Source organism: Strix aluco, chromosome 1, assembly GCF_031877795.1.
Source record: "Strix aluco isolate bStrAlu1 chromosome 1, bStrAlu1.hap1, whole genome shotgun sequence".
Lineage (NCBI taxonomy): Eukaryota > Metazoa > Chordata > Aves > Strigiformes > Strigidae > Strix > Strix aluco.
The window spans coordinates 97,879,048-97,903,623 of NC_133931.1; the positions used below are offsets into that span (position 1 = coordinate 97,879,048).

Below are 24,576 nucleotides of genomic sequence, written 5' to 3' on the forward strand. Positions count from 1 at the left end.
CAGAAAAATCTGTGCAGGGTTGTATTTATGAAGTAGAATGAGTCGGGGAATCACAGAATCCACTTAGAGGTGAAGTGCTGAGCAAACTGTAGCTGTGACTCTGATGAACATTGCATTATTTCTGCCTCTGAGTAATTCTTGTTTCACCCAGTCTTGGTCTGATAGAGCTATGTAAAATGTCTGTAAGAAATGGCAAAATGTACCTGGTTTTTTTAGTTCTCCTAACCAGTTGTCAGATCCCTATAGATGTACAATGTTGACAATATAAGAGAATGCTAGGAACTTTTCTGAGTGCAGCTGTAGGGTAAAAAACTCTGTTTGCAGGAACAGAAAGCATTTTTTAAGAGACAAGTGTTGTTTAATAGTTGTTTCCCCTCCCCCATGACAGTTTCGAATAACAAGAAAGATGAGCAGAAGCCCACGCTATGGAATAAGTAATATTCTGTCTTGAAAATATTTTTTGTCACACTTTGAGTTGTTTCAGAACAGTGAAATAGGAAAAAAGTCCCATGTGATGGCCCAGACTTTACTCAGTACCAAAACAAATTGGAGCATTACTCTCAATTTTTCATGCTGTTATTTTAAATCTATTTTTTTAGGGTTCTTCTACTTGAGTAGGAAAATAATTTTGGGGAAAGTTGTCTAACTTTCCAAAATTCAGTTCTGAGTAAACCAACTCTACTTAGTGTCACAGAATAATTTAGGTCAGAAGGGACTTCAGGATGTCAGGTCACTCAGTTTAATGGTTTAATATTAAAATGGTGCTCCATTCTGTAGCATTTCAGTGTAAAAGTAGGCAAGACTTAACTCTTTGGAAAATTTAAATTGTGAGTCTTTAAAGCTGTAGAAGAGATTTGGGAGATTTTTGCTGAGCACTGCAAGGCCAAGCATTCCTAGAGAAATGATGTATTTTCCAAAATACTCCACCTCTTCCAAATGTAATGGCAGGCTGGGCTGCAAGCCCTACTTTCAGTGGTGTGTTCTGCCCTTAGGCACTCAAGTCTGACTGTTCAAGTGTGAATCCAACTCAAAATGTCTTGAAGCATGGAGCATTTGTCTTTTTCATTTTGATAGTTTATATACACTTAGAAATGTATTGGGAAAACACTTAAAACCCAAAAAGCAAAAACCCTTCAATATTCTGCTGGAAAATGATGATCAGGAGAAGCCTTCAGGCTCTGCATGGATTTGACATCAAGTCAGAGCCTTTCCAAGAATGAAAGGGATCTGCTGTTGGAGTCAGCATAATTACACAGGGGATGAATCTGTCTCCCTTTGTACCTTTCCCACCTTTTGCTTAATGTGGTGCAATGAAATAAAACTTGAAACTTGTAGAACACCGTTCCCACTAATAGAAATACCTGCAGATTAGTCAGGCTGCAGTACCTAACATTAAATCTTATTAAAGCTTATTATAATTGACTGTTACGTCACAGTAATGAGATTTCTTTCAGTTTTGCTGCCTCTGAGCAGCTGATCCAGAGACAGCTGAGAATTTTGGTATTGTTTTATGCTCAACTATGTCTTACTGGCTTTTTTTTTGGCGGGGGTGGGGTGGGGGGAGGAGCATAGGGAACAGTGGATGACTTCCGTTGAATCTGTATCTCAAACAAGTAAATAGGAAAGAAAGGTGTGTGTTTTAAGCATATAAGGCTTCTGAGTCATCTTAGTTTTAATTAACAAAACCCAAACAAAACGTGAAAGTAAGTGTTGTATCTTTGTTAACTATCCAGAATCAAAAATGACTGAAAATAAGGATGGGGAATGGAGGGGGGAAGGATCACATTTTTAGAGAAGAAAGAAAATAAAGAAGCAATGGTTCTTCTCTTTTCGTTTCTGCTACCGTAAGCAGTTATTCAGAGTAGAGTGAAAAGATCCAAGTGATGTAACTAGCCAAATGTACTTTCTGTATTCCGCAAAGGCCAAGGTAATCTATTCACTGGAGACCTGACCCAGATGAGAGTTAAATCTCCTGGGGAAAACTTCAGGTTTTGAAATGAGCATTGAAGGAAGGTTGGTGGGATTGTTATCATTGAGAGACCAGTCCACTCTCGGCTGCTTTGCCCAAGCAGCGACCACCCATACTTCAAATTTACCTGTTTTGCTCTAGTTTGTCATGGACATAATATAACTGTTTACCCCACAGCAAGAAAATGACCCGGGGAGATTTCATCTGTACAGACACGTTTGTGCTTAGGATGCAAAGCGAGTGTAGCCCTTTAAGGGAAGAGATGGGCTTAGTGTCTAGGTGACTATTATTTATTACTCCTTTTTTTAAGACAGATGTCATGTGAGCGTAAATGATTTAGCCATGTTGAACTCGATAGACTTATGCTATCTTACACTAGCAGTGTATCAAGCTAATTAGTATGGTGTTCTGCATATTTATCTCAGTGTGAAAAAAGCTTTGTCCCATTCACAGACCATGTAGATGTGGTAGCTCCAAGGCCTAAGAATATACTCACGAGCAGCAGGAGTGACTAATGTCCTCTTAGGAAACCTCCTTTAGGCCCGAGGTGGTGGTTTTCCCCCTTCTGCCAAAACAATAAGCCATCTGCAGAGATAAGTAAGTCCTGGTGTCCTTATCAGTTATTTACAGATGCTTTAAATAGCAGAAGCAATGAGAGGCATTTGGTGTGGATGCCATGGTGTTGAACAGTGATTTGTTGGGGTTTTCACTTAAAAAACAAGAAATTAAGAAAATGAACCTACTACCACCAATCTAGAGTGGGCCCTAAGATGTCTGGCCTTGGAGAACTGGCAGTCTAAGGAGGGTGAGGAGAAACCATCTGACAGAAATCAAACTGGCAGTGCCAGCAGTTACAGGGGCTGAACAGAGACATTGCTTGTAGGGAGCAAACCTGTTTGAAGGAACCATGTTTTGAGTGTCTGCTAGCCTTCATTGTAGGCACCGAAACTACTTACAAAGTTCACACACTCCCCAGACTGCCCTAAGGGATGGACTGCAAACCGAGGCAGTAAATTCATGCTCAGATGGGGCACAGACCATGCTGTATGCCAGACTCTCCTAGTTAGGTCAGGATTGCATCCGACCCTTGTGTAGGTTGCCCAGGAACTTGTTTTGTAGGAGAAGTGATTACCTGGCAATCAGCTCTGCATGTGTTCATCTTTTTATTTCTGATGCATAACTTTTCAGGAGAACAATGTGGGGTTTTTTACAGCCATTAAAATTGACCCGTTGTTTTCAAGTCTGAGACCTCTGAGTCATTTTGGAGTGGTTTTGACCTGGTTTGTATCTGAGTTTCTTGCTTACAAGCTGCTTTTCCCTGAAGAAGTGCTGTTATAATTGCTGCACTTGCAGCCCTGCTGCTGTCTCTTATGTGACTCTGTGTCTCCAGGAGTCACGCTCTGCTGAAACAAAGCTGTTTCTCTGCTGTCTGGCTGTAAAGTCCATGGTGTCATTTCAGAAATTATATTTAAAGATGGGATTAAAAATGATGGGGTTTAAGCTTACTATTTCCAAACAATTGCTGTTTTATTTGTTTGCTAATGTGACCATCTGGACTTATTTTAGAGGGCTGCCTTTTAGAAAATTCTCACCCCTTGTTTTCGGAAATCTTTAGTGCACTTCAAGCTAGGCCCCCATAGTCGCTAGTCATACTTGAAAAGGTGGCCCTTTAGATTGGCCTTTTTTATTTCTTTTCTTTTTTAAATAATCTTTTTTTGAAACCTCAAGGGAGAGGCAAATTAATCATAATCTGGTGACATTCCATTAGGGAAACAAAATAATTTTTGAAGTCTCTATGCAGTTATTACAGGGAAACTTTCATTGTGTCAAAACCTCAGAGATTAAATGTGATAAGACAGTGAAAAACAATATCCGTTTCAAGAATGCAACAATATATTAAGTTTGTGCTGTGAACTAGTTTGCGATATACTTTATTCTCCTTAAAACAGATGCAAATTATCTAGAATGGTGTATTGCATCAGTAGGCAAAAGGTGTGTGTGTCTGTTTCCCAGGCCAACTTTCTGCATTATGTAAATGTCCATGTTTGCATAAGAACATAGGTATGGTGCCTTCCTTGTGCTCCCAGCATCTGTAGTGTGTAATTGGCAAAGCACTGGAGAAGATAACTCATTACAGCTAATGTTGGAAACTGAAACAGTAGCTCAGGGGAGTGGGATATTGAGTTTTGCACTGAGTTTGGCAGGGATGTCATGAGTGTGGCTGGTGCTCAGCGTGTTTGAAGGGAGGAAGGACAGGTTGCTGCTGGCTTGCTTTCATCTCATTCCCCCAAGCAGGTAGTAGCATACCTGACAGCCATCTCCAAAGGAGGGTGGTAACATGCCATTACTCAGCCTTGTTTAAGGCTAGAAAGAGAGAAATGCTATATTTATAGCTTTCCTAACACATGCCTGTTCCTTTTCAGATGCTGGCTTGTCTTTTTTTGAGAGACTAAGAGAATATATATTCTCAGAGCAATGTGCTTGCCATTTGGGGTGCCAAAATAGGGCACATTCCCCACATGTGAATGGGGTGGCTGTTCCCTCAGTGAAGGTCCTCGCTCCAACCAGCTTGGGAAGGTGAGCCCAGAATGCATGTAGACTATTTTATCAAAGCAGCAGTGGTTTTCTGACAGCTGTAGGTTGACCCTTCCACATGCATTCCTGGAACGCAGGTCTCTGCCACATGTAATGAAATGCCTAGTTGCCAGAGGAAGAAGGAACTAGGCACCAGTTGAAACTCATTGGGTATATTTTCATTTGCTTTACTGGGCAGGATCTAGAAGTCTACAATCATTACTTGAAACTGAAATTGTATTCTGGCAACATACAATTGAATGCAGACCTGAGCACTCTTGAGATGATAATGAACCACAAAAGCTCGAGGTACTAGATTATGATGCCAGCTCTTATGGTAGGCATTAATTTATCAATTGTCTTGATATAAATGAGTATCTCGTACCATGCTAAAATTGTGTTTCTGCAGCAAATCAAAGCTAAACAGTAGGATTCATGTATAGATAGATAAATCGTAGCTATGCTTAGCGATGCTCCCCCCCATTTTTCCCTGTTTCACAGGGACAGTGAAGTCATTAATCTTTACTAGTAAGAAGCTTTAAAAAAAAGACAAAAAAGCTAAGGAAAGTGTCAACAATCTAGTATTCAAAGTGAAAAGTGGACACTGACAGGCGTCCTGTCTTAATTAAGCCACTTTAAAATGTGTTACCTAGAGTAAGAGAGCAGTGGATGGCTACTGCATTGCTAGATTGCATCTGCTGTACCACAGAGCACGCCTTTTGGCTGGTTAGGTGAGATTCTGTGTGCGGGAAGAGATATGTTTTGAGCCTGATTAGGGCTTCAGGTCTCTTTTTGTGAGAGAAAATGTACCCACAAAGGGGAAAGAGGCACTCTGCAGTTCCAAGGCTGCTCTGGAGGGGCTTGGCAGCCACTGGCACTGCAGGGAGAAACACTGTTGGGAAGTCCTGCAGGACTCAGGCATACGCTACTTACCGTGGTATTGTTTCTGCTTGTCTTTTAAATGAAAGTACTGCTTTACAGTTCCTAATGTCTCCCACCACATAATACATTCCCTGTGAAATGTAATGGAAAGTTACTGCTGTAATTAACTCATTGATTGTTTAAAACAATTGCTAATTGTACCTAGCTGGAAAGCTGGGAAGATCTCACTGTCACTAATGTGACTGGATAATTATAGATTTTTCTTTTCATATTTTTTCTGTAAAACATGTTTTCTTTGCAGGAGCTTTTATTTCTGGCCAGCTAACTTTCAGTTCTCATGAATGGCAGATGCAGGCTAGCAATCAGCCCTGGGGCAGCAACTGGGATGAAGATATTTCAGACCTCGATAACTCTGCTCCCTTAGGGACACTCGAGGCAAACAATGTATTCATTTTTATATGTAATGCATGGAGGCTACTATAAAGCTGTGAAGAACAAAGGTCTGTGCAAGAGCAAAAAAGTCTATATACCATTGGAAACATCATCTTTGGAAGGCTTCTTCTAAGCGCCAGAATGTGGTTCAGTTGTTCTTTTTTAGAAAAGGAAAGAAATAAAGAAAACAAATATCCTGGAAAGCCACCTCTGGGATGCTGCTTCTGCATCTTGGCATGAGAGCCTGTACACAGCCTGCCACAACCCACGCACATTCGGTATTTCTTTTCAATAGGCAGTGCAGTTGCTAACCGTTACCACAAATCCTGGGGAAGCTGGCAAAAGTCAGCTCTTTCATCTTCTGCTTCTCACAGCCAGTTAACAGTATGTCTGCATGGCACAACATGTTAGCACAGTGCTTCTTCCAGATAATATGTTACACTCCATACATCCATGTGCAGCAGCAATGCATTTTTCTCTGGATATGTCTCTTTTAAAGCAAACGCAGGTCCTAGGCCTTGGAGTAGTAGCAGCTTGCAGCCACTTCTTGCAAAAATATTGGGAGACTTTTTAAGTGAATGTGTTCACAAGGACTGACTGGAGCCACCATAAAAAGCAAGCTACTCTCTTCTGATGTCTATCTTTGCAGCTCTGTCTCATCCCATCAATTTGTGGAAACCATTTCTGTATCTCAGTTACTTATCCACAAAGTAAGTACCTGCTTGTCTGTCTGTAATGGGACAGGGACTCTTTCTGAGTCTTTACTATAGTGACTAGTCCTTGTACCTTTTCTGGGGCTTCCAGAACATATTGTGGCACAATTATAAATAGTAATATTTTCTTTGCTGGCTCTGTGTTTGTTTATGCAGTTTATCTATGCTTTAGGTACTGGTGTATCTTTAGAAATTTTGACATTTCGGTGATGCCCTAATAATCACCACTGTAATGGGCTCGTGCTACTTAAGGACTGAATTCAGCTATCCCTTCTAGAACTGAGTAGTATATTTTCCTCACTCTGCATCCATAAAATAATATCAGTGTCTAAAGCAAGACACACAGAAGGCCTTCTTTAAGTAATATAAACTTCAAGGAAATCAAACTTTCTCTTTAAATTGAATTTCCCAGAGTGTGGCCAGAGAGGTTGTGAGTGTTTTTCTCTTTGAAAATTACATCTGTAGTCATGGATTCACTTGGCTCATACTGAGAAATGCAAAAGACATTATACAGCAATATTTGCATGTATTTGCATCCACCTTAACATGGCAGGGGTTCCACATTAATCTGGGCATTAACTTTATAGGGGTTATTTCATAGCTTTATGGGGGAAAGCAAAGCTGCCAAAGAGTTGACACAGATTCAGAAGGATGTTCTTCCCATAAGACAAGGCCAAAGTGAACTTTCAGTGTATACAGGAGGAGAGTTATAAAACAGAAATCAGCCTGGGATATCTTTTTTAAGAAAGGCCTTAAAGTATTGTGATAAAGGAACACATTTTTGAAGAATGAAGTGTGCCTGGCTTCTTTGTTTGCTTTTCAGGGTGAATGGACTCACAGCGTAGCCACAGAGCCATTGATGTTCTCAAACCTTGAGGCTGAGAACGCAATGGCAGACAGGGCCTATTGGGCACAGCAGAAATGTTCTTTGGTTGTGTTTTTTCCACAAGAAGAAGGGAGGGTGTTTGCTTGTTTAATATCTTATGGACAGAATTTGGTAGTATTACGTTTTTGTCAAGAAAGTGTATTGTCCAGAGATGCCCAGTTTGACTTAGTTGAATGCATCCAAAAGACAAAATCTGTTGAATGCTTAGTTAAATAATTCTTTAGCAGCTTAGTAGGTTGGAAGTACTCTTCCCATTTCCATTTCAATTCTGGTATCAGTGACTCCCTTTAAAAAGCCTAAGAAGCAATGAAGATTCATTTCCATAGCCTAGACTGAATCTAGCCTTCAATGCTCTAAGTGTTTCATTTCAGGTCTGAAAAGAAAAAAGCAGAGGAAGGTATGAATAAATCCTAAAACTTTCTGACCATATACCAACATTTATTTTCTGTATCTGGATCAAAAAATCAGTGTTAGTGACCAGAAATTCAGATCTAAATGCTCTGCTCTGAGAAACAACCTTGAGTAGAATGAGAAGAAAAAAATAATAATTTTAGTTATTAATGGGAGAAGTAGTCCAGGAGATGGTTTTGTAAAATGGGATTGATCAGGACTGTAATTAAATGGCATCTTAAAGAAATTAAGAGAAGCTCAGTATAGATTTAGTTTTTAAAGAAAGCTGGATTTAGAGTGCTCCAGATGTTTTGCTTAGAATAAGCTTCATTGACCTCGAATATGAAAGTGTGCCAGTGTACTCACTGGAGCGTTATTAACCCAAGCTCTGGTTGGGTTTGGTTTGGGATCTTTGGTTTCAATTTCAATGTATTTCATTTTGTGAGCACAGTGATCTACAGAGAATGTTTAATTTACAGAGATTAAAATTATAAAGATATACAAAACATCCAAACACAAAGCTTTTCATTGTGACTTTTCCCCAGTCTGTTTTGGTTTTAACTAAGTCATCCCAACTGTGCAGATCCATTGTTTCCTGAAAACCTATTTTTGCAAGGCTTGCATTATCAAAAATCTTTAGTAGGACAACTGTGTTTGAAGAATGTTTTCACATTTTTAAAGGTTCTGTGTCTCATCTGCCCTGTCATCCAGGCACCTCTTGTAGCCAAAGATATCAGAAGGCGATGCCTGAAACAATGGAAAAATTACCAAAAAACCTCTGTAATCATCATTAAAATGACAGTTAAAGAATACTTTGTTTGTGTTCACCCTAGTATGTCTTTTACTGCCCATCCTCCCAATCAGTAGACAATTGGAAGTTAATTATTTACAGAATGTTGGCAAACAGTTTTAGACGCTTAGGACTAAAAGATACTGATACTACGGTGTCTCTCATCTCAGACAGTGCCGTGCTTCTTGTCAGTAGAGGCAAATGAGTCAGATTTGCAGAACCTCCTGTGCCTACTGATGCATGGAAGAACCGCCCTAAACTTTACAAGTATCCATTATGCACAAGCGAAGTGTATTTTCTGAGCTGCTCTGTGAAGCAGTTGAGCTCTGTGTTCTATGTCTGAATGACCACACTCAATTTCAAAACCTGTGAACAAAAACAAAGGTCATGGACATTGTCCTTCATGCCTCAGGATCCTCAGGACCCTGAGTCTTCCTTGCTATTTTCCCAAAAGGTAGTGTTCTCTTGGTAATTGTTTGTCCCTGGATGGTACCTCATCTTGTCAAACCTATCATCACCAGCTCTGAAACTGGACAGCTGTAAGCCTTTGGATATCCTGGGGCTACGCATTAGAAAACTTGATGTTTGTAGAAGGGTCCCAGTGTCAGTGTCACTGTGCAGCAAAAATGCTTTGTGTCATCCTCAGAGTCAAATGTGTCAGGAGACGGAATGTAAAGATAATAGATTTATTCAATTCATGGGCTTTTAACAATGAAAGAAAACATCAGAAGGATAAGTAACAAGACACTGTAGTATATGTGAGAGTAAAGAAGTTCCTTGACTGCTCTAGCACCTCAGCTAGCTCCTAATTTTTTCTCCTGAATCAAGCTGCAGTCCTTCCACTTTCCTTTGTCCAAAATGCACACTTCTCTCTGTTCTCCTCAGGGGATGGGAGAAGACACAGAAAGAAATGAAGGAAAACAGATCACCTTGTCCTGTGCCATCCAAAGCTAGACTCCCTTTGTCTCTCCTTACAAAGCTGTGCTTCTTTCTTTCTAGCCATGGGGACGTTTCCTTCCACCTCCTCCCTCAGATGTTTTGATTAATATTACTTGATTGTACCTGAATTAGCCCATTCCTGCCTTGGGGACATTCACAGGTCCTGAAGACCTACTCCTAAACTCCATGCTTCAAACTTCTTATAAGAACAACTATTTTAACATTGGGAGAATTGTCAAAATACAAAATCTGATTGTATGGACTGCGCATCTGTACTGGGTCTGGCTGAGCCGGAATTGGTTTTCCCCTATAGCAGCCCTTATGGTGCTGTGTTTTATGTTGGGAGCTGGCAGGGTGTTGATAGCACAATGGTGTTGTGGCTACTGCTGAGTAGTGCTTACACAGCACCAAGGCTCTTTCCGACATTCCCCCCACCACCACCCCCAGTGGGATGGGGTGGGCAAGATCTTGGGAGGGGACACAACCAGGACAGCTGACCCGAACTGACCAAAGGGATATTCCATACCATATGATGTCTGCTCAAGTATAAAGCTGGGAGAAAGGAGGAAGGGGGTGGGGTCACCCTTGGTCCTCTGAGGCAACCACTACGCGTATTGGAGCCCTGCTTCCTGAGAAGGCCCGACATCACCTGTTAATGGGAAGTAGAGAATAAATCTGTTTTCTTTTTTTTCCTTCCGTGTGTGGACCTTTGCTTCGCTTTGCTTATATTAAAACTGCTTTTGTTTTACACACAAGGGTTGTTTTTTTTTTTTTTCCTGTCTTATTTTCTTTCCCCTCTTTGCCCTGTTGAGAAAAAAAGGGGAAGAGGGGGGAAGTGATAGAGCAACTTGGTGGGTACCTGGCATTTAGCCAAGGTCAAACCACCACAGCATCCTAGAATGGGGAACTGGAGACTGGTTAACTTCCCATCTGCTCTCCTCCACACTGTTGTTTTTGTAGTAGTCATTCTAGGGACCCAAGGAAATTCATGTTTAAAAAGTTCACAAAGTCCAGTTACCTAACATGATTATACTGCTGTAAATGCCTAATGAGGTCCCATTGCATGGACTCAAAGTAGAAATGCACCAGAGTAGTGTTGCTTAGTAGTGTGCTAGATGAAGCACTATGATGCATGGTATTTTAAATCTGTGCTAGATGAGTGGCAATGACAATGGACTACATCAGTATAACCCCACAGATGGGTCAGGTTATTGCAGTTTCTCTGGGGTCTCTGTGTATTAGCTCCCTCTCTTGTCCTTGTTTTATTTCTTTTCTTCTCTCAGGCTCAACTTAATTTCCTAGATTCCTCCTCTCTTCCAGCTTGCCTACCTCTCTTTGGCCCCTTAACTAAGTCTTTGTACTCCACTACTTCTAGTCTTTTCTCTTCTCATGTACTTCATTTACTATTCTCGAAATGTAAACAACAGAGGATTCGTAATTCTGAGTTGCTGAAAATTTCTGGTAAGGAGCTGAACTACAAGTTGTGACTTGCAAATATCAGTGCTTTTCTACCAGTAACCCAGTAGAAGAGTCAGTTATCCATTGTGGGAAGACAGTGTTGTCTATAGCTCTTACTAGCAAGCCAGAAGATGATGTCATTCCTTGGTACTAACACGCCTTCTCTTTCTCACTGGGGGGGGGGGGGGGGGGGGGGATTTGCGAGAGCAGAAGCAGACTCTTGAAAGCTGCTGATGAACAAGGTGGCTAGTAAAGGGCACCTTATGTTCTTTGCTTCTTTATATAGACTGCAGTTTTGCCCAACAGGCACTGTGCAATTTCTAAATGCCCAGGCAGGAAGAAGTGGTTTGTAGTTGAATGTAGATTCAAATAAAGCTCTGGCATATACTTTCTATAAGGCATTGGACAAGCTATGCCATCTTTCTCTTTGTCATATTTAAATTACGCTTTTACAGTTGTATCTAGTTGAACCCTAACCTTCTCAAGGCTGGGCTGTTTGAACAGTACCTTGTATAAAGCACCTCCTCATGCAAGTTGAGGTGCTTATTACAGATAATTACTTATGAATAAGCCTTTGTCCTAAAGAGCTTACAAGAGACCAACCTCATTCCACGCAGCCTGATGAAATAAATCAGATGGCATTCACATTCAGTTGGTACTGACTTGACCTGAATTCAACCTCTCTGATATAAAGATGAAGATCTTTCCATATCATTATAAAACCCCTTCAACCATTCATCATCTCTAATTGCTAAGTTTGTTGTCCCCAAGCTAAGCATCAAGCCAACTATTGATAATAGCTTTATAATAAGCTGCTTCATTCTCTACAACCCTTATTCTTTCTCACCTTCTTTGCTTTTAAGTCTTGCTTCAGTTGGAAGAACAAGAGAAAGAGCAAAGCAAACACTTGTTCCCTATTACTGATCTCTTTGCTTCCACTCAGAGGCCAGATTGGCCTCACAAAATTCCTGTTCCTCTCCAATGTGCAGCCACAACTACTGTGCTATATTGTCGGGGACTGGAAGCCTTTCTATTTCCCCCTCTGTGTGTTTCTGTGCAAACATCAACAAAGTGGTGCCTCAAGCAGCCAGAGCAGCCCTTCATCATGTGATATTTCTTGTGTTTCCCAGGATATTTGTCTTCTGGCAACCAGAGTGTGGAAGTGACATTCCTTCAGATGAAGGTGGTTAGGAAGTGATGGAGGAACCTCTATCAGGAAAGGTTACAAGGCATAATTGCAAAATGTTCTTAGTCCAGGATTTCTCAAAACAGCTAGAAAGATGGCGAAAGATGGCCAGAAAAAAAAAAAAAAAAAAAAAAAAAACAGGGCCTTGATGTGAAGAGCTTATTTGCAACTTTATAGTGCATGAGATCTCTCAAGAGGAGAAGCTGCAGGTCCCATGAGAAGAAAGGCAAAAGACTTCCCTGGAGAAAAGTGAAAAGCTGTGCATATTCCCGTGAGTGCAACTTGTCAACTTCTTACCAAAGGGCTGTAGCATGGTCACATCCCACTCAAATATCTCATCTGAGTGGTTGAAAGCTGTTACCCTGACAGGCAAGCTTGGTCACTTTGCCATTGCAGAGTGCAGAAATACACTCATGCACGCCTGTGAGCTAGTCTTTGGCTCTAGACTGCCTTTGGTTGTTAGCACAAAGGTGTACAAGTCAGAGGAAGGTGTTATTGATTTAATGTTTTAGATTTATAGAATAATTTAGGTTGGATGGGACCTCTGGAGCTCAAAGCAGGTCTTGTTAGATCAGATTGCTTGGGGACTTACCCATTCCAGCCTTGAAAACCAACAAAGATGGAGATTTTTACAACCTCCCTGGGCAACTTTGTCTTATGCTTGGGTGTAAGTAATTAGTAGTCTCACCTTTAAGCCTTAACCCGTTGTAAGGAGGCAAAATGTCTTTTTATACAGAAGCGTCTGCTTCAGTGAAAGCATCACGTGAGAATGCAAACTATGCTCTCTCCTGAATCTTCTCTCAGTGTGGTCTTTAAATGCTGCTTATGAACAGTAAGTTCTTAGTTTTTCATGGTGATGTAAGGAACGTAGATTTGTTTGGCCTCTTAGCATACATTTTGTTGATAGATTTCCAGTCATAACCCATAAAGTGATTGAAACCTTCTATCTGCTCTTGGCCTCATCATAACTTAAAGCCTTACCAAAGTCTTGAAGCACCAAACTCTTGAAGCTGGGATGCTTAAGCTCAGAGGATTACTGCACTAGAGAAAACTTGAGGAAGATCATTAGGACAAAAAGTCTGTTAAAATGTCAGAGTGCATTGTATACTGCAGTCCTGAGCTCTGCTGGCACCCCTTGGAATTTCTGTAGTACGAAGTAATAAAAAAGATCTGCAGTGGGTTTTACCACTACTTTCCTGCATTTCCTCCACTGTGCATGAAATGCGTATTGTACTGCAGACTTTCTACTTCAGCCTTCAGTCACACGTTCTTCTCTGGCTTAAACCTTTGGTAGAAGCAAAATCTTGCTTTTTGTCCTACCTTTGTACCCTGAGGACTCTAGATTTTGGCAGATAGGCATTATGGATCATGCAGGTTGGGCAGTTGGATCCATAAAACCTCAAATAATAACAAATGTTAGGAATAAGTTCTTATTTCTTATGAATAATTTACACACATGATGCCTAAGATTTCAAAGAGTAGTATAGGTATGTAGTTATACATTATGACAATGCATCATTGAGAAAGCTGAATTACATTTTAGCTGTTAATATTTCCTCCTTTTATAAAAGGCCCTGAAAAATTACTACAGTCTAGTCTGGATCTTGAGGCTTTATAATTATCCAATGGGCAGATGTTAAAGAGTTTGGCAGATTTCACATTAAAATATGTTCCAGGATTTCAGCAAAAACTGATTATGCAGCTATTTCTTCAGATCCTTTAGCACACTGCAGCTTCTTTTGTTGACTGCTATTCAAGGTTTTAAAGAGGCAAACAATACTTAATATGGCCTTTTGTCAGCAGGATCTGTTGATGGCACATGTATTGTCTGTTGCTGTTAGCCTCCTTATGTTAAACTCTGGGGAGGTAGGGGAAGGCTGACGTGGGACTGAGGCAAAGCCAGACTTTTTCCTCTGCTTTGTGTTTCGTACCAGTGAAAGTACAAGCAGCGACTAAGAGATAGGAGTCTGATGATGAAAAATGACTGGGCTGCAGTAAAGATAATAGGGGCTAAAAGGAAGAGAGTAAGAATCCTTTTTTGCTGTTTTTCTTTGGAGAAAGTGAAAAGCTCCTCATGCAGATTTCTGTGCTCTTTAGAGGAGCCTGTGTTTATGATGAAGGAGGAAAAGACTGAAAAAGATGCTCATTATATTGTCAGAAGCTTCTTGCTTCATTTCAGTACTGCAAGCTGCTAGCTCACTGGGAGATATGTATAGAAACTGCATGCTATTCCTAGGGATTTGTGTTGTCTTTTTTTTCTAATTTGAGGAAAATGTGAGTGCTTATTGAAGTGAGGAGATTGACAGTGTGTGCTGCTGTTGGGCCCAGTGGAGGCAGATGCTTATGAAAGCTTCCCCCTACAGCTTTGCCAACATACATACCTTAATTGTCCTTTGCAGCTGCCCCAGTACTTTTGGTTCCTGTGCTGTTTGTGTGTAATTACAAAGTACGTTTCAGTGGTGGGGAAGCCTCTGAAGGTTGGGAGGGTCTGTCAGTTCAAAGGCACCCTAGAAGTTTAAATGTCTATTCACAGCTTTTCTAATCTTTCTTTTCTGCCTCCTTCCCTTTATCTGCTTTCTCTTTTGACTGAACATTACTTCCCTTAGCCTCATGTTCCCTCCTGAATCTTTCCCTGCCTGCCTACTCCTTTGTACGTCTATCAGACCTCACAAATATTTAGCTTGCTCCTTCAGCTTAGCCTCTTATTCTCTGTCTGAGCTTGGTTAGGGTTTGACTTTACTGGACTGGCTGTCTGGCTTTCCTAGCACATCCATCTTCCAAAGCTTTTGCGTTTTATGACTTTCTCAGATTGCCTCAAACACAATGGTGGTGGAAACCACAAGAACCATAGCGAGCCTTTAAACTGAAATGAAAACTCGTTAGTTTTGTGTGACTGACCTGGTGGCTCACAGGAGACATGGCAAGTCCCAGGCAGTTGGCCTGGAAAGTTTGGGTAAGAATGTTAAAACCATCTTACTGCAAGTGAGCTCTTTGGGGTTAAGTCTGCAAAACTTATTCTTCTTCATTTGCCTTTTTTTATGTGAAGGTGTTCCCTAAATGAGTGTGCTTCATGCACAGTCATATCACTGACCTTCAAGTAAACTGTTCTGAACTACAAGCAACAGACTTAATGAGTCATTTATAAAGGCAAAAAGTCCAGTCATCCCTATTATGTGCTGATCATAACTTTGTCCACTTTAGGCTGGTGATCTTAGCAGCCAGTAGAAAGTTTCTGAGATAACTATCCATTTAATTGCTTTGAAATAAATCTTTTGGTCTGTCTATCAATTTCAAGCCATGATCTTACTTGTTTTGGATGTATTACTTCACCAAAGATTTCCTGCAGTCTGATCCTTCTCCATAATTTCAGCCTGGGAAGTGACAATAAAAATAAGGATTGTCAGCAGGGAATGTTAGTCTGTGTATATTCTTAGGGAAGCCATGCTACTTGATATCATCAGGAATCAATTTGATTAGTCATGTAGATAGAAGTGCAAGGGCAACTTGTGCTGAGAGCAATGCTTGTGCAAGCTGATTGTCTTCATTGCAATTGCCTGTGATGGAAAGTTCAGTTTGACCTGTTCTGTTAAATTTTCCTTAAAGCCAGATGACTCAGACCTTTCTGGAGCCAGGGCAGATGGAGCACTGTGTATGGCTCAGTCCTTGAGTGCCTGTGACAGGGAATGGAAAGTCTTAGACCTCTGGGATTTCATGATATTCATGTCTATCCCACACACTGTAAAAGGGATAGAGTTTCAGGATATCTCAAGTGGCAGATCTAGAAAGACTGAGGTTTTCTCAGGTGTCTAGAGTTGATCACCCAAGATTTTAAGGCACTAGCAATTACAAGTAGATTTTTTTTCTTAGCAGTGTTTCTTTTGAAACATCTTGAGACATGTGCAATTCTTGAGAGAATAACAAGAAAACCATAGTGGTGTCCTGAAAGATGATGATCGTGACATGCTTTACTGAGCTTTCTTTGCATGCAGAAGTCTCCAAAAAGACTGTTCCAAGTTGTCAGCTTGTCACACACAGAAAACTTAATAGGTTCCACAGAGTTTCATGTTGCAGATTTGGGGTTTCTGCTGTATTTTCCATGTTATTTTAAGTCAAACATTTGAGTTTGTTCAAATTAATGTTCTTGTAACAGTTGTAATACATACCTCTGTAACTCTCCTACTGCCCTCTTTGCTTTGCTTTTCAAACATGTAGTTTTACTTGCAGCCAACAAAACCACAAGTGCCTAGTTTCTGTATCCATAGGAAGCCTAATATAAAACCTAACCCATGATGTGGGAGCAATTCTGCCTGTTTGCCACCCAGAGGTGGCCAGTACTTGCCTTTATTTACTCTAAAGGCTTGGACTCCTCCTTTGGACCTTCTCCGTCCCTTTTTCATGGCTAGGAGCATTTCTGACAAGCATAACTCGTATTAAGTTTTTCCCCCAGGTGCTTGGTGGACACACAGGCACGCAGACAGGTGCACTCTGCCTTCTCCCCTCACTGAGCTAGTTTTAGTGTGCTGTGGGGGACATAACCTTGTGAGAAATTATAGATGCATCCGGATACCTGACTGTGGGCTTGGTTTTCTGGGGTTTTTAAAAATATTTTTCTGCACCTATATATAACACAGCTCTGGTTTTGTTGGGAGGAAAGCAGAAGGTGCAGAGCTGTTTATTTATGAGCAGAAGGAAAAAGGTATTTGGGGGGGGGGGGGGAGAGAGGGCTGAGAGGGTGGAAATCCAGTGTGTATTGGACTTTATTTTCTCAGTGTCAAGCAGGGAGTAACTAGCGAGGTAGCTGCTGCATGTCACCAGTGCTATTCTGTTTTGGTATATGTTAAGATGTGCAGCCATGTGAATTGCTAAATTGGCCAGACAGAACTTAATTCAGATTCTTCCTTGGTTTCAGTCTCGTAATTGCATTGAGGTTTTTGGAGCTACTTTTTGTTAACTTCAAGGTTGCAGCTATATCTAAACTGAGGGTGCCGGAGTGATACTGAGTCCCAATTCATGTCTCTGCTCTATCCTGCATCTATTACTGAGGTAGAAATGGTGTGGGCTTCCATTCCTCTGGAAAGCCAGTTATGCAGGATCTGCAAAGTGCTCCAAACAGATCCCTAAAACCCCAGGGCATGCCACATCTAAATTAAAGACAAAAATTCAGAGTGGATCTTCTACAGTGGGAGCTAATGACTGTGTTAGGTCTGTAGTGACTAGTGGCTCTGGTGCTAGGACTTGCAGTGACTTTGCTAGAGCTAGAACTTCACCTATAATTTCAGCATGAAGATTGTCTCTTCCTTTGAGCGTCATCTAATGCTAATGGTTGCTTGCTCAGCTGTTTTACAAATCCAGACTCCACATTGGTTCATTGCTGGTATTTACCCTTAGCTTCATCAGGCCTTTGTGCATTAATTACACGTACGTGTTTGGGCATTCAAATGGCAGCTCAGCAACTTTCCGTCTGTCCTGCTGGGTAGGATGACATCTTCCTTTTTATCCTTAGAAGTCCTTTACTGTCAGCAGTTCTTCACACTTGCAACAAACAGGTGTTCCTAAGTTTATGTGTTTTTTGTGTGTAACCTTTTCTGTTCGTTTTTATCGCACCATATGGTATCACATTGAAATAAAGCAGGGCTTCTCCTAAATAAGGAGAGAACTCCATGATGGCAAATCATGTGCATAGGATGTGGAGAGCCCTGCAAGTAGAGCAAGAATGAGTCATGTGATGCTTCAGCAGCATTGCTGAATGTAGGAAAGCCAGGAAAGAGCATTTTCTTTCCTTTCTTCTCCCTTCAGTTTGTTTTTGTTTGTGCGGCACTCATCACCTGGCTCTCTTGGGCTCGTGACTGCAAGGACTAGCTGGGATTGTTGCTTAAGAATGTGTTTATAGCTGCAGAACTAAAAAGGTCATATTCTATTTTGGCCTGCGGGAGTCTCAGGCTGATTCTCCCTCCTTGCCCTCCCAGTTTTGCTGATGTGCCATGCAATAAGCAGAAATACACAGCAATACTGTCAGCCTAGCACCCTGGAGCCCCTGCCATGGACCAGAGTCCTGCTGCACCAATTGCCTGGCAAACAGAAAATACTTGGGTATCCAGGTTTGAGTTGCAGCTTGCAAGTAGAAGGATTCTCCACATGGCAACAAACTCCTCTGGCAAATGTCAGCTGTCCTGAGGTGGCTTTTGGGGCATATTTTTGGCAGTGGCTAGAAGATGCTACCAGAGGGGTCACTGTGTTAGTGGCCGATTCCTCTGTTGTAGTCAGTGGATCAAATTGTACGTATTTTCCTCTTCACTCCAAGTTGATGAGTTTGTCTCAGTATGTGTAATACAACATCAGTGTATATATTAATCACCAGAGCAGCTGGTAATTAGTTAATTTATCTTTTATCTCTTCTATATTCTTACTGGGATTCATAGTTCAGTGGGCAGAGAAAATAGGAAGGAAAGGAAAATATTTAGAAAAAATTGCCAAGTACAGGGGCATCCCTGCAAAAACATCACTACCTAAATAGACTGTAAAACAAATTAATCATGGTGTTTTGGTTAGAAAGACTTAATTGGTGAGAAGAAGTGATGCTGCCTTGTTAGACTTGCATTTGTCTAGTATTTTCACTTGGACAGTGCCATTCTGCTAGTCACAGCTTCTTCAGGGAAATGCCTCAGCTCTCCCAGACAACCTTTGTAATGAAAAAACGTGGCTGAGAGGCTTTCACATGACTTCTGATGTCCACTTATTTGTGCTGGAAGCAGGAGGGAGCCTGTCCTGGCCATACAGAAACTTCCATGTTGTTCAGCTGAGGGGCTCAGGGTATACATCAGGGGTGTCCTGACTGGCATTGGGCATTTGCACAGTGCCACAGCTTGGACAAAGAAGAGGAAATCTTCTTTCCTGTGGTGCGGAGGATGCAGTCAAAAGCTTATCTACTTCTCACTGCTTGGTTCCAGCACCACTTTTTGTTTTCACAGAGATTGTTTGAGGGCACAGTGTCCGAAAAAAACCTCTCAGCCAGGTGATCTGTGACAGGGGAGACGTGGTCCAGGGAAGAAACTGGAAAGACAGGGTGGAGCCGCAAGGATTTTGATGCAGATATGAATCCATATGTCAGTAGTCATCTGTTTGAGGGGGATGCTGCTTTCATCTCTTCTTTACGGACAATAGAAGTGCTGCTCTCCTTAATGGCAAAGGCTGCAGGCAGCGGAACTGAGAGTACAGATGGTTTCCCTAGCTTATACAAGAAGTGAATGTGGGCTGGGAATAGGGCACAAGTTTGTTGATTCACTGTCAAATAACCAACTGTCTGACATCCCCTTCATTGATTTTGTTGTCCACTGTGCAATAAAATTATGCCCAGGTTTGTAGCTGTGTATTGAGGCAGTGAAAGAGTTGTTATGCTTTTTTTTTTTAAAAACTTTAAAAACAAGGCAAAGCAAGTAATTTTCTGCAGGAATACTGTAGTACGTTCATTTTACATTATTTGTCCTGGAACTGATTAGCAGAGGCAGCTTTCACCATAATTGCACAGATCATAATTAAACATATTTTTGTTCTATGAGCTGTGGCAAATTCAGATTCTCTATAAGGCGGCTCTTAGGAATGAAGGCAATTTGCATGTTATAGCGAAGTGCATGTTACAGGAGGCATACTAGCAGATGGCTTCAGGGCTTGTTTGCATGCAAAATACATAGCACCTGCAAGCAAAAATATGCTGGGCTTTCTCCATGATAATTTGTGGTTCTTATCCACATGGAATCAACGTTACCCACTGGACCAGTTATTTAATTCCCAAATGTCTCCAATCGTGTCAGAGCAGCTGGGCCTCTGCAGTCTCCTGGGATCTGCTTGCAAAAACTCTGTCCGTTCCTGGAAATCTGGTGGGTTTTTTGTAGTACGGAGTATTTGTGAAGCTAGATGGAGTCACTAAAGAGCTTTTAACCTGACCTGTAGGAATAGTTACGGAGATAGTCTCCTTCCAGTCTCTGCCTGAGAAAGGGGTTGCTCCTGTCCCTCTCTAAAAGTTGTTTGGGGTTGGGAGATATTAACAGTCACTAAAAATGCAGGGGTTTGGATACAAAGTCTATTTTCAGATCTGAGTTGAATTTCATGGTTTTAGAGTAAAAAGAGTTGGAAGAGGAGGGATAAACACTATTGAAACAAAATCCAGTGAAACAAAAAAGCTTAAGTTTGGAATGAGTGAACCATTCCGACCAAGCCTGATGGAACATGTTTTTCCTGTTTCCCCTCTCATTTTGCTATAAATAGTAGAGCTCCGTATTTCAACAGTCTGTGTAAGTGTTCCCTCTCTGTCATATACAAACACCTTCAGAACACCTTGAAATATGATTCCATAAAATTTGCCTGAAAAACAGAAACGTTAACATCACTTTTCTTTAGCAAGAAGCTGAGATATCAAGATGTTGTAAGTAATTTGTCCGAGGTCATGGAGGAAGACTGCAAAAGACTGATGACCTGACCCAGTTTTTCATGTCCTAAGTCCTTTCCGATTCCTGAACTACAAGACCATTTGCCTTACAAGACCAGCTCTGATGACTGTATCACTCTAGTTTCCTTTCCTAAAACAGGTGAGGCACAACACCCCAATACTGCCCTGAGACAGCAGATATGGTAGTCCAGTTTTGAGTTCACCCTGCATTTCATTAACACTCATATTTCCCAAATTTGGAGAAGTTCATATTTGAATGTGCTTTCCTTTCCTGATCCATTTCTATAATGCAGCAGTGCCGAGTGCCAGTGACAGACAGCCGTGAACTCTAAGCAAGTTCAGAAAGTGAATTATCGTCATGTCTTCCACTTACCTAATTATTTTCTGAATCACAACCGAACTGAAGGTGTTCTCAAAGGCAATGAATAAGTTAGAGGGAAATCCACTGTGAGTGTCTGAACTGCTGTGACAGGTGGGGGATCAAACTCTTCTTGGTTTTTGCTTTCTAAACGTGAACGTAGCAGTGTCTCGGCATCAGGCTTCTGAAGGGACGACGAGGCATTAACTACTAACTACACGATACGCATGTTTGGGGAATTCACCTGCTTGTTCCTGAATAGTTCTGCATTCCCTGTTCTCCTACCACTTACATGTAATGGGTGAGAATTTTAGATGAGCAACACATGCAAAATCAAGTCCTTTGAGGCAATACTTAACCTGAGGTGACCGACTCTATTCAACATGAACCTATATGCATAGCCCAGTGTGCAGGATGCTTTGCATGGCTTAGTGAACGGCGTGATTCTGCTGAGAGCATGCTTCAGCCCGTATCTCTGTGAGATCTGATAGCACCTAGTCTGATTTGTGAACGCTGCTGAGAAAAGTAAAGCCTTGCGATTTTTGCTGTATGTGACATCTCAAGGTTTCAACTCTGGGAGCACCAGGTGAGAAGTCAGACCTGCATCAGAATGACGCAGAACAAGTAGGTCAGCAGTTTCATTGCATGCATCTTCTGTGTGTCTGTGCGTGTGTGTGCATGCGTGCATTTGAGAAAATAGAAAACCATGGCACTGAATCCTTAAGTTTCTTCTCTGTCTTTCTTTAGGCAAAAGTCTCACTGACTGTTTCATGTGCAGTTGAAGAGAATCAGGGCTGTTTTGGCCTCTTGTTGCAATAAAGCATGTGGCAACAATATGTGGAAATGGTAAAGAACTGCAGAATAAGTGGATTTCTTCTAACAGCAAGCAAGGGCTTTGGCTAAAAATAAGGAGAATGGTGTTATTCTTTGCCATGTTTCGTCTGCCCCAATTGTACTCGCCCTGCTTAGTGCCTGCCAAACCGATAGCTTGCTGAAGATTTAAAGGTGCAACACTCACATTCCTGTAATAGCTACCAGAATAGCTGAGGTTATTATCTCTTCTTCAGCCTTGCAAGAAGCAAGCATCCTCACCCCCGTTCCCCCCTTTTCTGTGTCACAGGCAGTGTCCTGAGCTGCTGCTTCGGCAGGTTGGGCAGCTTGGGCTGTTTACCGTGCTGTGAAAACAGACGGCACATTTTGGGGGCAGCTGGATAGCAAGAGATTCACAGAGCGTCTAGCCGGAGATTATAATCCCCTTCAGGCCGGGGGAGCTGCCGGCACCCGGGGCTGAGAGGGTTGCTCTCCGGAGCAGCTGCAATTTGGGCGGGAGGCAAGAGAGACAAAGAAGGGGGGACTCATCCCCCAGATAAGCGGTCAGAATGAATTCAAGCTGTCTGCCTCTCCAGTCAGCCTGTCTCTGGTCAGCCTTTCCCTCAGAGGAGCGGTCCCACTGCAGGGGGGCGCTGGGTCTGAAGTCACCCGGCGGTGCCAGCCGCTGTCAAATGGCTGTCCTTGTGAGCCCCGCGCAGGCCAGGACAGGCACCTCCTCTGTCTTTTAAAAGAAGCAAAGGGGGAGAAAAAGCAAGAATGAAAAGCGGGAGGGGTTTGCACGGGGAAGTTGGTTTTCCGAGGGGCACCTGAAGCAGAGTGGCCCTGTGCCCCAGAGCGAAAGCTGCCTGCGGAGGTGCTGGGGGTGGGGGGGGATGGCAGCCCGCTGTCAGCCTGCTGGCAGACTGTCCTTTGTGTGTAAAATATTAATTACGGCGGGACAGGCTGCCATGCCGCCCGAGCGCGAAGGCGAGGTTGCTGTGTTTGCCAGGCTCGAGAATCGCAGCGCGTCCTGCCAAGGGGCCGCGGCGCTGGCAGTGCCGGCGGCTGTGCCCGCCATCCCGGAGGGCGGCAGCCCAGCGTGGGGCTCCGCGGGTTTGGGGGCTTGGCAGGAGGGGAAAGTGAAGGGAAGCTCTGCGCTCCTGGGATGCCTGCGGCCGGACAGGTAGCCAAAACTGTACGAGGCTCCGCTTTGGCGCCAAGCACGCCTGGCGCCCGTGCCCGAGGGTGAGGCTTGTCGCGGGCATGGCCAGAGCAGGGACACGCCGAGCATCCTCCAGCCAAGCCCGAGTGGATTGGTTAAGGAGCAGGGTCGCAGAGGGCAGCAAGGCTCAGGCAGCGCTTCTGCCTGCTCTGCCTCCCGCCTCCCCCGCTCTCCCCCAGCCCTCCCCTTCATCCCTGTTGTGTGTGTGGCAGCTAAACACTGAGGCGAGAGGGAGCGGATGGCGGATTGCACGCACGCCAGGCAGCCTGGGATGCTTGCTTTTTCTTCTTCTGGCTTCAGGCAGGGCTCGGTTTCAGACATGAGTGGAGAGAAACCTAAAAAGAAAGCTTTCTATCTAGTGAGGATGAAGCCACTGAAGGAGCCCACCACCACTAACAACAATGTCTCTTTTGTGATACACTGTCACATAGGCAAGGAGATCAAACACATTTGCAGCAACTGCAGTCGCGGGGAGGAAGCCCGTGACGGTGAGTGCTGAGATCCTGTGGGTGTAGGAGAGAGGCAGGGGAGCGCGTTCGCTTGCATGGGGGGTGTGTGTCCATGTGTGCACTCCCGTCGGAGGCTGGGATGCTCGGCTTGCCCCTCCACAGATCCCAGGGAAAGAGGAAAGGGAGCGCGGGAGGAATGTGCTGGGCATCGATTCAGCCTGTCGATCAGAGAGATGCCAAGAGGGACAGGTCCCCTCATTTGCCACGGAAGCTTTGTGCTAACAGTTAAGGCACCAACTCTTTTTTTTCTTCTCTTTTTTTCCCCAGTTGCTATAGAAATTGCTGTGTGTATCGATTGTGTTTTGTTCCCATTCCTGTGAATTTTAGATCAGGGTTTTCTGCCTTGATACATCAACTTTTTCCTTGTCGTGCTGCAGTAGAGTTTGCTTGACTCAACTCAGTATCTAGAAGGACTGGTTTACCTGGAATCCAGCTAGGGTGATTTTCACCATGCTGTTAAATATATGGGGAAAATTGTATTTTTATTGGAATTAATATAGTGCTCTTCATCAGACAACTGTTCTCATCCCTTCCCCCTCTCCTTTTGGGACTGAGCAAAACCTCCAGAGGGTATTCAAAGAGTGACGGTGTAATCAATCACAGGTGTTGCTACAGGTAAGTATATGTTTTATATGTTTTGGGGAATGCAAATATTTGAAGGCAACAGTGACAAATTATTTGGATTTTGCCAAAGTCAGCAATTAGGAGAAGCTGAGAACTAAAAGGAGCATAAAAGCATTCAGGCAAAAAACAGCCTCACAGATGTTACTCTGCATTCTTGTTCAATGTTGTATTACTTGGTTTTGCTGTGTGGTTTTACATGTTACTTAGGACTGAAGGCACTCGACTTAAGACTCCCTATTAACTGATGTGGTAGACATATCTCATTTTCTGAAGGTCAGGGAAAGGCTTTTTTTATGATAAATGTGAATATGAAATTGTTATCGTTTTCTGAGCTGAGGTTCTTATAGTTGTTAGCACTTCATTTTTTAGCTTTTGTCGCTGAGGCTGTTGT

The 24,576-nt window shown here is 42.6% G+C and overlaps 1 protein-coding gene across 7 annotated transcripts in view; it reads left to right on the forward strand.

Annotated features, from left to right (window-relative positions):
• PHACTR1 (phosphatase and actin regulator 1) overlaps positions 1–24,576 on the forward strand; it is a 317,945-nt gene that overhangs the window by 139,114 nt on the left and 154,255 nt on the right. The window contains exon 1 of one of the 7 annotated variants that reach the window (XM_074828389.1): positions 6,461–6,567. The exons of 3 other annotated variants lie outside the window; for them this stretch is intronic. Coding sequence is in view for 1 of the 4 variants with exons in the window: in XM_074828357.1 (XP_074684458.1) it covers positions 23,291–23,540 (250 nt within the window). In the remaining 3 variants the exon portion in view is untranslated. Of the gene's footprint in view, positions 1–6,460; positions 6,568–23,290; positions 23,541–23,705; positions 23,786–24,048; positions 24,177–24,576 lie in introns of those variants that run through there. 3 more of the 7 variants (XM_074828357.1, XM_074828399.1, XM_074828409.1) reach the window with 3 other exon arrangements.